This window comes from Aythya marila (assembly GCF_965140915.1).
Source record: "Aythya marila genome assembly, chromosome: 13".
NCBI classification, from domain to species: domain Eukaryota; kingdom Metazoa; phylum Chordata; class Aves; order Anseriformes; family Anatidae; genus Aythya; species Aythya marila.
In genome coordinates this window covers 18,524,148-18,539,835 of record NC_139054.1, presented here as the reverse complement: position 1 = coordinate 18,539,835, position 15,688 = coordinate 18,524,148, and the positions used below count along the sequence as shown (strand labels likewise).

The 15,688-nt window shown below is 46.5% G+C and overlaps 1 protein-coding gene across 4 annotated transcripts in view; it reads right to left on the bottom strand.

Moving 5' to 3' along the window:
* The window catches only part of LOC309882939 (synaptotagmin-like protein 2), a 56,155-nt gene that overhangs the window by 9,962 nt on the left and 30,505 nt on the right, over positions 1 to 15,688 (bottom strand). For all 4 annotated transcript variants that reach the window (XM_082770477.1, XM_082770476.1, XM_082770478.1 and 1 more), the window contains exons 2-10: positions 15,015 to 15,575; positions 13,215 to 13,366; positions 8,559 to 8,652; positions 7,216 to 7,309; positions 6,648 to 6,741; positions 4,921 to 6,027; positions 3,537 to 3,635; positions 1,773 to 1,864; positions 1,276 to 1,377 (exon numbers count right to left, since the gene is read on the bottom strand). In XM_082770477.1, coding sequence (XP_082626603.1) covers positions 1,276 to 1,377; positions 1,773 to 1,864; positions 3,537 to 3,635; positions 4,921 to 6,027; positions 6,648 to 6,741; positions 7,216 to 7,309; positions 8,559 to 8,652; positions 13,215 to 13,366; positions 15,015 to 15,115 — 1,935 coding nt within the window. In that variant the 5' untranslated portion in view covers positions 15,116 to 15,575. The remainder of the gene's footprint in view (positions 1 to 1,275; positions 1,378 to 1,772; positions 1,865 to 3,536; positions 3,636 to 4,920; positions 6,028 to 6,647; positions 6,742 to 7,215; positions 7,310 to 8,558; positions 8,653 to 13,214; positions 13,367 to 15,014; positions 15,576 to 15,688) is intronic.

Below are 15,688 nucleotides of genomic sequence, written 5' to 3'. Positions count from 1 at the left end.
TGCACAGGAAAATGAAATTTCTGCAGGTATAACAGGAACGAGGCACCAAAGAGTCTCTTGCTTTCCCAAAACAAACTGCATTTGCCAACTGGCCTTCACTTTCTGTTTTCCAAGGCTTTAAGTCCTTCACTGGTAGAAAGTGATGAAACAGAAATAAAACACAGCCCCAGAAAGATGAGAATTTTCTATTGGGCCAATCACTCATGATTACAGATGGTATAACATAAAAGCTAATGCATTTTACCCAGCAAATAATTAACCCTCTTGGCACTCCTCTGTGGTACAATGCTGAGCATGTATCAAAAAACTTTCCTAGTAATTAACCCAATTCTTCTCTGTCACCCATACTTCTTTTGTTTCTCAATTTCTTTCTATGGTAACCTACAAGAATCTGCTAAATGTCTCCCCTCAGTCCTTGGAGCTACATTTATCATCCCATCAGGATATCAAATCCAACAGAGAATCCTAAATGAGATGTTCAAGAACACCTACATGACTTGGACACAAAAGGCTCATTTATAGCTCCCAGACTTCACAGACTACGAGAAAGACTCAAGCACCCCAAAGTTCAGTTTTGCTTTTTTTTTTTTTTTTTTTTAACATATTTATCTACAGTCACAACCTCTCCCTACATGCTTTGTTTCACATATATTCTTTAAATCTCACACATACAATTTGGAGATGCCTATAACAGTAGTACAGCGAATTAAAGCACTTTTAAGCAGCTCCCAAAAAATACTGTGTCTAAGGAATCCTTTTAAAATGCCTAACTAAAGACGCTCAGCTCTTGCCAACTCTCCTTAGAAGGCAAATCTCTAAATCATACTGCTGCTGTTCAGTTCTGAGTTCCCTTTAATTTGCTAATAAAGTGAAGGAGGAGCTTGCAGAGGTCACCAGTCTGCAGTCTCAGCTTTCTGGGAGGTGGACCACAAACAAGTCACTCACAAGCTGTGTGCCTCGTTTCCCCACCTAGAGACAGACCACCCCTCTCTCCCTTATGCTGCCAGGCTTCAGAGCATCTACGCTTTGGAGCAGGGGCTATTGCTTCCTCTGAATTTGTCTAAGAATGACTCAGTGGCTCCTTAATTTGAGATGGTACCTGAAGACACTTCTTTAATGCAAGTAAGTAATTAAACATCACTGTTATTTTAATAAAGTACCATGCAGAAAACAGCACGATACTCCGGAGGCCACATCATCGGTATCAGCCTAAATGCAGCATCACTGTCCAACGGAGAAACATTTTCTAGAGAGACGTACGCGTTAAATACCTACCGAGGAGACAGATGCCATGTCAGAGGAGTGGCTGCCAATGCTAGGCGTCTTTTTGTGCTTGCTAAATTGGAAGCTGATTTCTGAAGCCGTGTCTGATTCTGTCTGCTCAGAAAATAATAAGCATCTTTAAGCTGTGCCGTACGAGCACTTTGCAACACTAGAGAGAAAAACCAATAGCTCAGCAGAGTCCCATTAAGCAGCAAGCAGGTTAGGAGAGCAGAGGAGAGTGCAGGGAATCTCCCCAGAGGCATTGCCTCCGACCAGCAGCAAACGTCATCATTAACTGCCTCCAAGCAGAGCTGCATGCAACCACCCAGGCTCTTACGAAGAGCAGGTAATAGCGTGGTTTGAGGCAGAGGGAAACATTAAAACTCCTACAGGATTGAAGGGTCAAAAACAAGTACTGTCAGCATCCTGGAAAAAGATTCTCATGAACCTGACTGCCATTTGAGGGATGCTGCGAACATCATTCCAGCCATTTCTGGTATCTATCCTACCTCAGACAACAGGAGAGGAGAAGATCTGCTCAGCTCTTTGACTCTTTCAGGTTCAAGAAACTGGTGAGGTATCAGATGAGGTTTGTTGTATGCTGTAAGTACAAACAGAAAAATGGCATCAGGATGAATTGTCAGAGTCAGCAAAATACAAGAAAGTCACCTTTTTGTTAGAGGACACAAGGAGGAAGGAAAAGCTAGTGGGAGGCACTTGCCCCATCTCTGTTACTGGCCATTGAAGGTGAGCCCTCCACAAGGCACAGACTGCCGCTAGCTAACGCTCTAAAGCTATTTTCAGCGTTTTCATTTGATGTGTGGGAGTGTGTAAACTCCCCCTAGTGGATAATTCAATTCATTCATCAGTTTAGAGATGTGCAACTACCAGATTATCTAGCTGCATAGATTTCGGTCAGAGTAAATGCAAGCATCCCTGTCATAAATAAATAAATAAACAAATAAATAAATAAATAATATAAAGACACTCACATTTCCATCTCATAGCATCTTGTAAACAATATAAACCTTTTTGTTCTATCTTTATCTTTTCTCAATAACTTCCTTGATGACTAATTTCATCCCAAAACAACTGGCTTGTTTTTAGGTGACACTACAAGGTGACACTTGCTATATTAGCCAGGATGAGACATCACTCAATGCTTAAAATGCCCAAAAGTTGCTCTGATAGCAAAGGCATTTACTGTTATTTCCAACCAAGAGTAAAGTGTTACATTTTGCCCTCTCTACAGGCTACTGGTTATACTGGGAACAAGTAGGAGCAACTCCATAGAAGAGAGTTTCCTAGGATGAGGCTTGTGGCTCTACACAAGCTGTGATGGGAGAAGTCTAAAATCTTGGTTGCCTGCATGAAGACCACGTCACCAAACAGCAGCACAGCAGGACTGGAAGCTCTGTGCTGTGTGCCAGACGTTGCTGCACCATCTGATGGGGCACACATTCGGCACCAGGCTCCAGGATGGTGTGGTTCAGCCACACACAGGCAGGGCAGTGCAGCACGCCCCATCCACAGGCTGCTTTTGGCAGCCTGAAGGGGACTCTCCATCCCATAACCAGTGGTCATGTTCCCTTAAACAGGCTCTATTGTTTCCTCTAAGCTATTTTCCTTTTCCCTGGGCATTGCTTTCCCAACCTTTCCACCTTAGTCCTGGAAGCCTTGGCCTTACCACTTTGCTTTTAAGCAAGCCCTTAGCTTCCCTCTTGGGCCTGCCAGTTTTCATCTTCTGTGGATTTCTACTACCTTTCTTGGCCACTGAGGCTGCTGCTGCCTTCCTTCAGGCCCTCTCCCTTGGCTGCTGCTTTCTTGGGCCACTTGGTGGCACAGCCAGGTTTCTTGGCCATGGGCTAACTGGCACCATTAAGTGTGTCCCAGCCAGCAGCTGAGGAGATCAGGCCAGCAAACTAGGTCTGCTCTGGGCAAGGGGAGAGGCTGATCAATCCGCTGAGCAGGCTGCCACGCAGGTCCCAGAGTACTTAGTGGGAGAAGAGGAGAGATGGGTACAATCATCTTGCCAACTCGTTAAAGCCCTCACAATTTTTTGCTGAACACACTGAGTAACATACCATCAATCTAACTGCAATTTCCTGGCTCTGAATTTAATTTTAGGCACTATAAGCTCTCTAATTTGATGATGAAACCATATGTCATCTTTCTTGCCTAGTACAAGCACAGAAGCACCAGGGATGCAGAACTCAGGCATAATATATTGCCTTCAGGGAACATAAACCAAAAAGCAGAAAGATGTTACTCACTCTCTGTGGTTGTGTAAATGTTCACCATGCTCTTTGCAAGATTGATGTTATTTGCTCGGGCCAATGCCTGAGCAGCAGGAGAACGATCTCCATCTTCCTCTGGAATATATGAAAAGCCAAATCAACACAGTAAATAAATAAACACAAATGGGCAGTGTGTCAACAAGCATGCATGTGTGTTTCTCTCCTGGCTTGCTAGCTCTGCTTATAGCACGCTGCAGGTACATTACACAGGGCTACCCTGACATCATCAGCTTTAACATCTCTCCTTGAAAAAAACTCTTCACCCAGTCCCCAAAAGAGACCAGCACTTGTGAAGACCTTCCAGTGGAATACAGCCATCTGCTAATATCAACCTGAAATTAATGAAATAATAATGAAAAAAAATGAGAAATACAACAATGACCTGGTATAGAAATGAAATGTTTGTGTTTAGCTGAAGTGCAACTGAGGATTTTCATGGACATGTTAAAAAAAAGGAGGGAAATGCCACAGTTACAGATCAGAATTAGATGAGTCCATGAAAAATCCTCTCAAATAGATGTTACCCTGGTACATGAGGACTGAAAAGTTGGAAAAAGGAGATAGGGAGATCTCTCTTCATAGGTAAGTTTTTGCTTGGCAGGGAGCAGAGATGTAGGCAAGCAGAGCCCAGGTTTAAAATGAACTGCAATTAACATGAACTTTTGCCCATTACAGCAGTCACTACAAGAGCCTGTCAAACCTGGAGGAAGAGGCTGATAAAGTGCTGGTATTATTGACACCACTGTGATGGAGAACCCCAAAAGATCAGGCTCCTTGTTCAGTCCACTGTGCAGTTTAAGATGCAAACTCAGCTGTGGATTCCCAAAAGGCCCAAAATGTCCTTTAAAAACTAATGGCCAGCAGCTATATCAAAGTAGGATAATGGCCAAGGTATTTATTAAACTTTGTTTCATGTTTTATTTCTGCTGTTTGTGTCAGACTTATCTTTACCACCACAGGGAATTCCTCCAGACTCACACTTGAAGAAAGTGGTAGTGAATTTACATGGCAAGTAAACATGTTTACAATCTTCCCAATTAGTAAAATAACTTCCTGTGACCTGCTGTAGGTAGGGCTTAAGAAATGAAGAGCTGTCCTGAGTTGAGGTGCTTGCAGGGAAGGTATGAGGGCTGGCAGTAGGGAGAAGGAAAGGGAATATCACACTGCCCACTTTTACACTTCACTGCAGTACACAGAATGGTGGTTTTCAGGGCTGTTTGCTAACCACATTCTTCACATGCTTTTAATTTTAATATAGGATAAATGTAGAAGAGAATAAAATGTGCAAAACACAGAATAAAACAGGTGTAGGGATGACTCCCTATCAGGATTTCCCAGAGTGCAGTTACACCCTTGGTACCTGAGTAAACAGCTGAGTCCGTTCCCTGAACAACTTCTGTCTCTCCGCCTGGTGCTCTGCCTGTTGGCTTGTCTGAAGACTCAAGTGCTTTTTCCTCAGCTGGCTCTCCATTTATTTCCATGCTGTCATGAGTACCCATGTCAGCTCTTTGCTCTTTCTCATCATCTGTAAGCGCAGGGTCAATGAGTATCTGCACCCTGCTTGCCAGGCAGTTTGCATACTTGTGTTTTTCTGCCACGATGAACTTGTCTGCAGACATCTCTGGCTCAGATGTGCTGCCAGACACTTCTTTGGTAGGCGACTCAATTTTGATGGAAGGCGCTCGCACAGGCAATCTGGATTTCTTGGAGCTGTGTTGTGCCATCTTCTCTTCCTCTGGCACCGGCGGCTTCCCGTTGCTTTCACCCAGCAAGCTGTTTCTTGTAACCAGGCCTCCTTTGCTCTTGGCGTAGGTGGATCTGGGAATGAAGGCAACTGAGCCTTTCCTTGAAGGGGCTACATAGCTTGGCTCTTCCTCGCTGGAAGACAAAGTTATTGTCCTTTTGTGAGGGGCTCTTGTTTTGGTGAAGACACCGGGTTTTTCTTCACCATTCTGGCCTTGAGCTGACTGCACGGAGAGCGAGCGGCACAGCTTGAACTGCTTTCCGTCTGCCTCCCCCGAGCTCGAGTCCTCCGGCATGCTTCCCACCATCACAGAGTCTGCTCCCTTCTCCCAGAAGTTCTTCAAGTTCTTGAAGTGTTCCCGATCGAGGCCAATATCCTCCTCTTTATTACTCATTGACGAGATTGTATAGTTCACGCTGTGCTTCACAGACTGGCTGCTTTCCCCCTCTGCAGTCAGTGATTTGGGGCTTTCCATCAGCTCTCTCTTTGCCACGCTGTTTTCTGCTGGCCCCAGGTGATTCACGAACTGCTCTGACCTGGGGAGAGTTCTGCTTGATTTCCTCTTAACTGGTATCTTGCTGGGAGCATATGTTTCTTCAGGTGGAGTTTTTGGTCCTGCTGTGGTGCCAGTGGCACCATCAACAGCTTCTCCTCCCACTGCACAGCTGGGCTGAGGCACAGCATCCTCTGGAAGCATGGCAGGCAGTGGAGATCGTCCATTACCTGCAACAACAACAGAGGCTCACAACCTACCGCATCACATCTTATTCACCTGGAAATTCTGGGCTTCAGTTTCTCAAAGGGAAGCCAGGAGGGGTTTCCAGAAACCACCAATATGTTTCTAATTCTCCCCTATTTTGAGAGTCCAGCAAACCCCCTTCCCTCTGAAGAAAACCCTGAAAAAGACAGCTCTTCTTTCTGCAACAGGACAGGGAAAAAACCCACTGAGCTCTAAATTGTTGCTGTGAGTTGGAATTTTTTCACAGCTTTGCTTTTAGCTTGACAGCTTTCCTACTGGCTATTTGCTATGAACCAAAAATACACCACACATTCAAGGCAGGAGAAGAAAGAGAAGGTAACTTGGATCTGTGCGCTAAGGAGTTGTTAGCCAAGCACTCAGTGTAAAATATACTGACAGCCAGGAGAAATTTTAGTCATTGGAGATTTTTTTCTTGGTTGCTGCTGCCTTGGGCATATTTCACACAAATGTTGGCAGCCCATTCTTATACACCAAGATAAGAAATGCTCTTTGTTATTTATTTGTACACAAAGAAAAGCAACATGCTTCTTGGTGTTGACTCTGAATAATGAAATAGCCAGTGGTTCACTGAACAAAACCTTACCTTTTCTAGACAAATGTAAGCTGCCTGTTTTAGCCGTGAATGGACTTGCTCCAGTGTCACTCTCTGAGGAAGAGACATCATGGATACTGGATCTCTGCATGGAAGACAAACCCTGTCAGTGTTTATCATAGAATTACAGAATCCTAGAACGGCTCGGGTTGGAAGGGACCTCAAAGATCACCTGGTTCCAACCCCCTGCCATCGGCAGGGATGCCACCCACTAGGGTTGTTCAGGGCCCCATCCAGCCTGGGCACCTCCAGGGCTGGGGCATCCACAGCTTCTCTGGGCAGCCTGTTCAGTGCCTCCCCACCCTCTGAGTGAAGAATTTCCTCCTAACATCTCATCAAAATCTCCCTTCTTTTAGTTTAAAACCATTCCCCCTTGTCCTATTATTATTTGCCAAAGCAACATCTTTTATAAGTCCCTATATACATTGGTAAGTCTGGAAAAACATTTATTTGAGCACAGATACCATGGCATACAGTCTGTGGAGTCCTTGTCAGTAGATACAGGCTGTGAAAATCCAAGGAATAACCAATCCAAACACAGAGGCTGTGGCTACACTACCTTGTGTGATGCAGACAGCGGGACAGAAAGTCTCGGCTTCGGTTTTGGCAAGATTTTATGCTCTTCTGCAGCATCAAGAATGGGTGTGCTGGATCTGTGGGAGAAGAGAAGCATCTGAGCAAGGAGATCAGTGGCAGGGATGTACTTGATCAGGCGTCTTCTGAGCAGGCAATGCAGTCTTCAGCATTGTGTCTGTTCTGCTCGGCTGCTTTGCCACTTTTAGCTAAGAACCCAGCCTAATATAAGGCCACCCGGATCTGGTGCCAGAGGTATAACTGGATTAATCAAGCATACAGGAACTCCAGGAATGCTTATGCCATCAATAGTCAGGGCAAAACTACAGTACAGGATATAGATCTTCACACTTGGAATATAAGTTAATTACTATCCGCCTGGTAACTAAATGGAAGAAACACGTATCACAGTTTTCCCCACTGCTTCTCCTGTCCTTGCTAGTGTCTAGTGGTGGCTGCTCTCCAGATAGAGAACTGTCAAGTTGGACCCCTGGTGAGAGTTCAGATGGAAATGCTTCATGTTTAGGGCTGAATGAGGAAGATGAAGCAAGCTTCTCAGGATTTAGTAAATCCTACAAAAAACATTAGGACCAAAACAAGCACAAATGTCTTGGGCATGTGACTGGTCCTCCATCACACAACACCCATTGTTCGGCTGCAGGAGGTCTGGAACTGTTGTCAAGGCCCATATTTAACAATTAATTGTAGCAACTGCTGCCTGTAAAGAATAATTCCTCATTCTGCTGACAAAAGAATGCAAATGAGATGGGAGCAACAATAAATGAAAATGTGGGTGTTTAATTGGCTTCTCCATAGTCCACAGACATTGAGTGAGGTCACTGATTTGCTCACTGAGGTTCTTTTAGTGGGTGTTTCTGCACAGTCAGCACAACTTGAAATCTACCAAGCCACGTCAGTGAGTACTGAGCACTGGACACAGTGGTTGGCACCAGCAAGAAACGAACAGTTTCTAAAACAGTTCATTTAGTTAGCATTGCTCCATGGCAAAAATAAATAAATAAAAAAACATAATTACTTTGAAAAAGTACCCAGAATATCCTGGCATTAGAGACGGCTTCCATTTTACTGACCCCTTATCAAATCACGCAGGAAAAGACCTTTCTGGCATAAGCACATTAGCACTTAGTTAGTAGTAGAGGATTGATACTCTGACAATTCCTGGAAAAAGGATTTTAAAAATATCCTATACAACCTATTACCAGTATGGGCTTGGAAATTCAGTTAAAGACCAGGATTTAATGCGTATCATTCAATTTTCATTAGAAATGCGAGCAGCAGCCAGAGCACTGCACGAGCAGTGGCAGTTACCTCTCCTCTCCCGTGCCAGCAGCGTGCTCATGGAAGGGAGGACCTGGGGCATCTCTGCTGTCCAGCCCCCTCCGGATGTGCTCGTTAACCTCATCTGTAATGTAACAGAGAATTGAAAAATTACATTTAATTGACCTTGCAATGGCCAGTGTGTGCTATCTGGGGCAAGCAAAGGCTTGGGAAATGAGTCCCACCAGCACAAACCCTGGGGATTCAGCAGGGGTGCCTGGGGGCCTGCCCACTGCCTCCTCTGAAGAGGATGCCCCACAGCAGCATCACCCACATTCCCCACGTGGCTCCTCCGGGCCCCACGTGCCTGAGAGCCCACAGATTGCTGCCCAATGCCTGGCTCATGCCAGGAGCTGCCGCATTGCTGGAAACCTTAGCAGGACCCTGCCCTGGCTGTCAATAAAGTTAATCCGCTCCAGGATTTAAATTCAGCCACTTCCTGTTTTGACTCCAAGTCATCCGATCTTGGCAAACAAAGGAGGAGGCCAATACAGTTAATGAGGAGATCCCTGTTATTTTTACTGGCACAAGGCTCAGCTATTTCTTTTGAGCTCTCAAAGACCCCAAAGAAAAAAAAACAATAGAAGAAGGTAACCTTTAGAGCAGCCTGCCAAGGTGCAAAGTTGCATTAGGCATTCAGCTGGCAAACAGGCTTTCATGCTACTGCAAAACCAGAAGGATTAAACTCTCAAAACGACAACAAACTAAGCTTAGTCTGGTCAATAAAAAAAAAAAAAAAAAAAAAAAGGTTGCACATATTTTTTCAGTTGCATCTTGGTCTGTTTTAAAGAATAAATTTACCTTTTACAAAAACTGCCAAATCTCTTTCAGCTATATTTCATTCTATAATAGAAGCAGAAGCTCAAAGGATTCAGATGTGACCTGAAATAATACAGCCTTGCTTGCTATTTGTGCAGAAAACCAATGGGCACATCAGGCCTGCAGACAGGCTGTGACAGCAGCGCTCCTCCAGTGCATCTTGTATGCTGCCAGCACAGTCAGCCCAGGGCTAAGGGGCATGTCAGGAGATGGAGCATCACTCCCTGCTGTCTGTGTGTCCTCACTGACACAATGCTGCTGTCCCAGCCCTTCCTACCTGCCTTCCCGTGTCCCCGCAGGTGATGCTCGGGGCTGCCTGTGCAAGGACCGTGCGCATGAGATTGCAGCTGGGTGTTCCCATACTGGGAACTCTGTGTTTTGTCCATGGAAACATCACTGTGCAAAAAAACATTGCAGAACATCATTGTGGGACAGAAAAGCTGTGACATGGCTGGTGGCACATGCAGGCCATGTCACCTGCAGGCACAGCAAAATGCACTGAGGAGCATTTGTTTACACAGTGAGCCACATCCTTCTCTTCTGCCCCAGTCCAAGGGAGGGAGATGCCAGCACATAACTGCCGGAGAACCAGAAAACCAAACACAGGGCTCCCACATTTTCCCTCTGCCTGCTGTGACTGAAAAGACCTCAACAACCAAAGTCTGCATTCATTTCTCACCTCACTTCCACAGGCACTGCACCAAATCTGCTTCTCACTGATACTTCCCCCTCAGAGACTTCCTCAGACAGCTCCCACCTCCAGCTGGCAGCAACAGCAGGAGGTGTTCGCTTCCCTGTCCGTCAAAACAGCTCAGCCACCAACACAGCTACACCTGGCTTCGACAGCCACAAACAAAAAGGTTAACAGTGCGTTATAATCCATCAAGATGAGCAAAACACCCCTGGTAACTGCAGCGGGAGACAGACTAAGAGGCAAATTCCAGCAGAAACTAGCGGTTGTTTGACCAGTTCAACCTGTCTGTACGTGTATGTGTATGGACAGAGCCACCCCTGCTCTAATATTTTAGCTGCTTCACCCATTTCCTACCACTCTAAAACACAGACACCCAACACTTGAGCACTAAGTGTGCTGTCAGGACTGACTTGCATGGGCAGAGGGATAAAACAGCCTCTCCACTAGACAATTTTTAGCTTTCATCCATTGCACACAAGCTCAAGGAGAAGTTAGCACCAAATTCATCCATCTGTGCCACTCTGCAGACTGTAGATTGAATACAGGGTATCTCTTTTATAGATTTATATTGATGCCAATTATTACTGCCATCTGTTACAATCAATAGCAATTGTGAACCCCTTAGGGAACCACACAGCAGTCTCTTCTGAAGGTTAACACCCACCTCGAGGAAAGGTCACTGGGCCTTTTTCTGTGCAGGCATGGATGCCCACTCTCCTCAGCCCATTTGCCATGCAAAGGGAATGCCAGCAATTACCTCGGTGGGGCTCTTCTGGGCAGGAGTTTTCTCATTTCACTCCCTAACACAATTATCAAAGACTTAAATCAGCATTAATATCCCTGAAGCCACAAATATGTTATATTTATTTGAGCAAATGAACAGAAACCCCTTCATCACCTTGAAAAGGTGTCAAGATGGCGAGCAAAGGCCCTTATCTCACCTACTGCAGATCGAACAGGAGCTGAGTGGCCAAACCACTTGGAAATCTTGTCCTTCCCCAGTGGGGCAAGTGCTGCTCTCACCAGAGCAATCCTGTTGCTGGCAAGTCAACGAGAGAAGTGCTTGCCCCCGTGGGCAAGGGGAGGCAATCCCTATGCAATAACGACTGTGGGAGCTGAGCGTGCAAAAGGTAACAGCAAGGTGAAAATACTAGCTGCAGAGTCTCGGTCCTCAGCCCCTGCTGTAAAGTAGCAGTGGGCAAAGTAAGAGGAGGCAATAAAGTCATATTATACCTGTGCTTTACCATAATAAGGTTACGAATAGAAAAAGATAAAGAGAGAGGAGATAACAAGGTAAAAGAAATAGAGGACTAAGTCTAAACATAATTGGTAAAGTAGTTCAGTAATATTTGCTTCATCCTTCTTTAAAACAGCATTAGCCAACTACTGAAAATGCACATGCAAAAACATAACTTGTATACGACTGCTGGATTAATAAAGAGATTATTTTAGACATTAACCTGAGGCCATATCTCATACGTACACAGGCCATATCTCACACGTACATGTTGGCAGTAAGAGTTAAATCACAAATGCACATCCTCAGCAAACAGAGTATGCCCTGCAGAAATGGCCAGGCAACTCTGCCAAGCTGTAAAAGGTTTTACATGTTTTAGCATTCTGGAGGGATGACAAAATAGTAAATTTAATGACATAATGAATCCTTAATACCAAGGATAAAAGCAACTCTATGTGAAATATGATGGGCCAGTTCTGCATCAGAGGTTCCAATGAATCTATGCTAAGTTACAAGAGCTGTGAGGGATAAGCAAAATGCAAAAAGAAAATGAAGCTCTCGGTTAGTGAAGTCCCTGGCCACTGCTTAGCTTTGAGTATGTCTGAGTAATGTGGAGCTAAGAGGGGTAACCTGAATGGGTTTGGAAAGGGGAGGAAATGAATGTTACAGAGAAATCCTGGCCAATGAGGCCCAGCAAACAAAGGAGTGATTTATGTTACTGCAACCCCAAGATGGAAATATGGACCCAGTTTGGCTGAACCAAACTGGTGGAGGAGACATTTGAGTTTTGGACAGATGGAAGACAACCCTAACCTCCCAGAGCCCAGTTATAAGGTCTTCGTATTAGGACTTTATGAGGAGCTCTCTATCATGGCTATTGCTTTCGAGCAGCAGCAGCCACTAACAGACCACCAAGCCTGCATATCTGTGATTACCCACCCTGACAAATAAGCAAGGAGGTTGTGGGAGGCCGGACTGCAGTTCCACAGGGCTGCTGCAGAGTCGGCTGGCCTGTCTTCACGCTGAGGACTGGGTGTGAGTCAGTTCTGCCTTGCACAAATGTTCAGCACCGAGTGCCAGCTCTAGGCTGGTTACCTTGGACTCGAAGCACAGCCCTGCTCATTTCACGTGGGGCTGCTCTCTTCTCTCCATTGCCCTGAGCCAGCAAATCTAACCTGATCTGTTGTGTATGCCACCACTAGTGCAGCTGCACGTTGAACATCATGCAGTACATCTGCTTCAAATCAGCACGTGGTGCCAGACAAGCCACACTGCAGCACAGCAGCCTGGGTACCACTCAGACTTGGCCCCAAAGCCCTTTTTACTTTGAAAGCCATGTTGTGCCTTGGAATTACTCCCGGGTAAAAAGCTAGGGCCATCACTCTCCTCTCAGAGAGGGCAAATTTTCTGCCAGGAGACAAGAGGCAAGACTGACCCCTCCATCCTGGAGGCCTGCCAGAGCAGCTGGCTGTTTTCCATCAGATCACTCTAGGAATTGGAGGGGGCTTTGACCCACACATACCAGCTTGATGCCAGAAACCACCCCACATCATTGCTTTCACTTCCTGCTTCCATGACAAGAAATGATACCAGTGACCTCCGACAAATACATATTTTGGAATAAAGTAGTTGAAATGGGGAAAAGACATTTACTGCATGGAGCTGGTAAACAGCTTTTATCTTGGTCCTCTGCCACACTGTAATTTTTATTTTGGGCCCTGATTTTGACAAGCATTATTTTTTTTTTTCCTAGTACTGACAATTTGGCTGAGAACCTCTTTCTTAAAACATAAAGACTGGTCCCTAAGAGGCTCCCAGTGCAGGGAGACCCACACACCTGGCCACTGTTTCCTGGTCCATCAATTGGTTTACTTACGGCACACAGTAACATGCTTACTTTCTACTTTGCCCTTTTTCCTTCTTATCGATGCCCGAAGCAGATCCGACCCCTCCAAGTCTTCTTGAAACCGTTTTGCCTTCACTTCCGAAAACCATTCGCCTGTCACAAACTTCTTCTTCTTTTCATCCTTGATGGAGCCTTGTATCCTCCTGCAAGCCAACGAGAACATCACACACTAAGAAGATCTCCAATGTTTCAACTTTCCCTGAGCTCTTTCATAGCAGCTATATGTACAATTCTCCTATCTGCTACTACAAAGGATCCAGAGGTTATTCCCTGCAATCGGAAGGGCCAAACAAGCATAAAAGTGAAAGCTGACTTATTTTATTTTTGAAGAAGGAACAGAGCCTTGTAAGCACAGGCCTTCACCTCTTACAAACAGCATGTTCATAATCGAGTCACCTGGCAAGGAGATTTGTCCATTTCCTTTGCAGCCCTGAGGGTTTGAAGAGGCGTGGGGTTGTTTACAAGTCCTGCACTTCTTTATTTTATTTGTCTGTTCATGTCGTTATGAGCTGCTCTTTATGGATCAAATCTGATGCACACTGGGGGAATAAATTTGGCTATCCAGGGCACTAACCTGGCCCTCAGCATTCTCCCCAGAGCCTGCTCCTCCTGACACGCTGATTTTGGCACACAAACAGTTAGCTCTCCTTCCTGAGCACAGCTTCTCTTACTGTAACTAGCTTGGGCACACCCAGGGCTGGGTTTTGGCACCTAAATCCTTCAGTGCTCTGTTTGCTTACCCTGTACTTCTAACTCTCCTCCAGTTATTTTGTTTTTATACTACTGCTCAGTGGATTTGCTGCCTTTCAGCTGGCACTGCCTCCTACAGCTAGCCACAGTTCAGGAGCCCTGAGAGACCTCAGAGGCCAGAAGAAACCCCTACCACAGGTACCCAAGCTGCTTGTGTGCCACCACCAGCTCTTGACCCCAAGTGGGCAGGACACAGAGGCTCCCCAAAGCCTGCTGCAAAGCCACTCACCCCTTCGAGCCCCATGCATCCCTCCTACAAGGGGCTTACCCTTTATTTTTTTTGACTCAATGGGAAATCAAAGAATCACATCCTTACCGGGGGGCAGGGTAAGGTGGCACAGTGCCATCCCCACCCACTGAGCTACTCATTCCTAGCCATGGGGAATTTGGTGGCAGCTTCCTGAGCCCGGTGCATATTGTCAGAGCAGATGGCGGAAAGGCTGGCATTTAAAAAGTGACAGCAGCAACAAGCAAATCCCGATCAGCCCGAGCTGAGCCCCCAGATGCCCGGAGGCGAGCATGCTGGACTCACAGTGATTCTTGGCTCCCCGCAGACCTTTGGCAGATCACGTAGCCTCTCACCGCCCCTCTCTGCCTGCTGTGTACAGGCAGAGAGGGGATCAGGATGTAAACTCTCACTTAGAAACACCGCAAGGGATTCCTGCTGCTGAGTGAGGAAAACAAGGCGGCACAGCACCTACTGCCCTGCTCTGACCCCTGACACTGAGAAATTGGCATCTTCCCCCCAAAGCAGGAAAGGGGCATTCCCCTTGGCATCTCTGAGGGATACTGATTAAGCAAAAGGAGAGCCCAGCCCCTCAGTCCCACAGAGCAGGGGTGGCAGCACAGCAGGCTCGCTGCAAAAGCAGGAGGTGCAATGAAAAGATCATTGGGGACCCAGGCATGAAGGGACAGCACTACTGCAGCCTGCATCTCTCCCTGTGCACACACACACACACACACACACATCCTCCTCTAAAAGAAGTAAAGAAATCCCCCCAGAGGGAGCTCGCATCTGGCTGGTTTTGCATGCTCTCTCACCTGATGCGATCCCCGTCCTTCTTCTTTAGCTCCGCATCCCTCTGCAGAACCTTCATCAGCTTCTCATACTCCTCCTCGGTCAGGAAGCTCAGGTCCAACATCTTTCCTGTGCTGTTCTTCAGCTCTTCAGCCAGCCGAAGCAGTGACACACCGACAACTAATCCAGCCCAGCACGCCACAGTGCCATGGGCAGCCCCCGGTGCAGCCCGCCCTGGTGCTGGGGAGAAAAGGACTTCACAGCAGCATGGCCAGCTTGGGTGGAAGTTGTGCTAGCACCTGGACCTGCACTTGCAGGCGCTAGGCAGCTCTTCCCTGGCACGTTTCTCTGCTCCGCATGTCATCTCTTGCCAGGAAATTTCTCCCAGCAAAACGATGCTCCTTCGGTTTTCTTCAGGCACAGTCACAGCGATTTGGAAGCCAATGTCAATCAAGCAGGCACGCACGGCAAGGAGCGAGCTCGCCGCCCGCCTTAGCTGCCTCGTCTCACCAACGGCAGCCCCGGCACCTCCAGCGTGTGCTCTCCTCAGTGGCGAAGTCTGCTTCCGTGGAGTTCAAGCATCCCTGCAAAGAAACAGCGCCGAGATGCCGTTCATGATAAGCGCGCCATATGGTAACCGAATGTGTACGTTGGGGGTTTTTGTTTGTTCTTCAGCACAAGTTCCAAAACGAGCTGC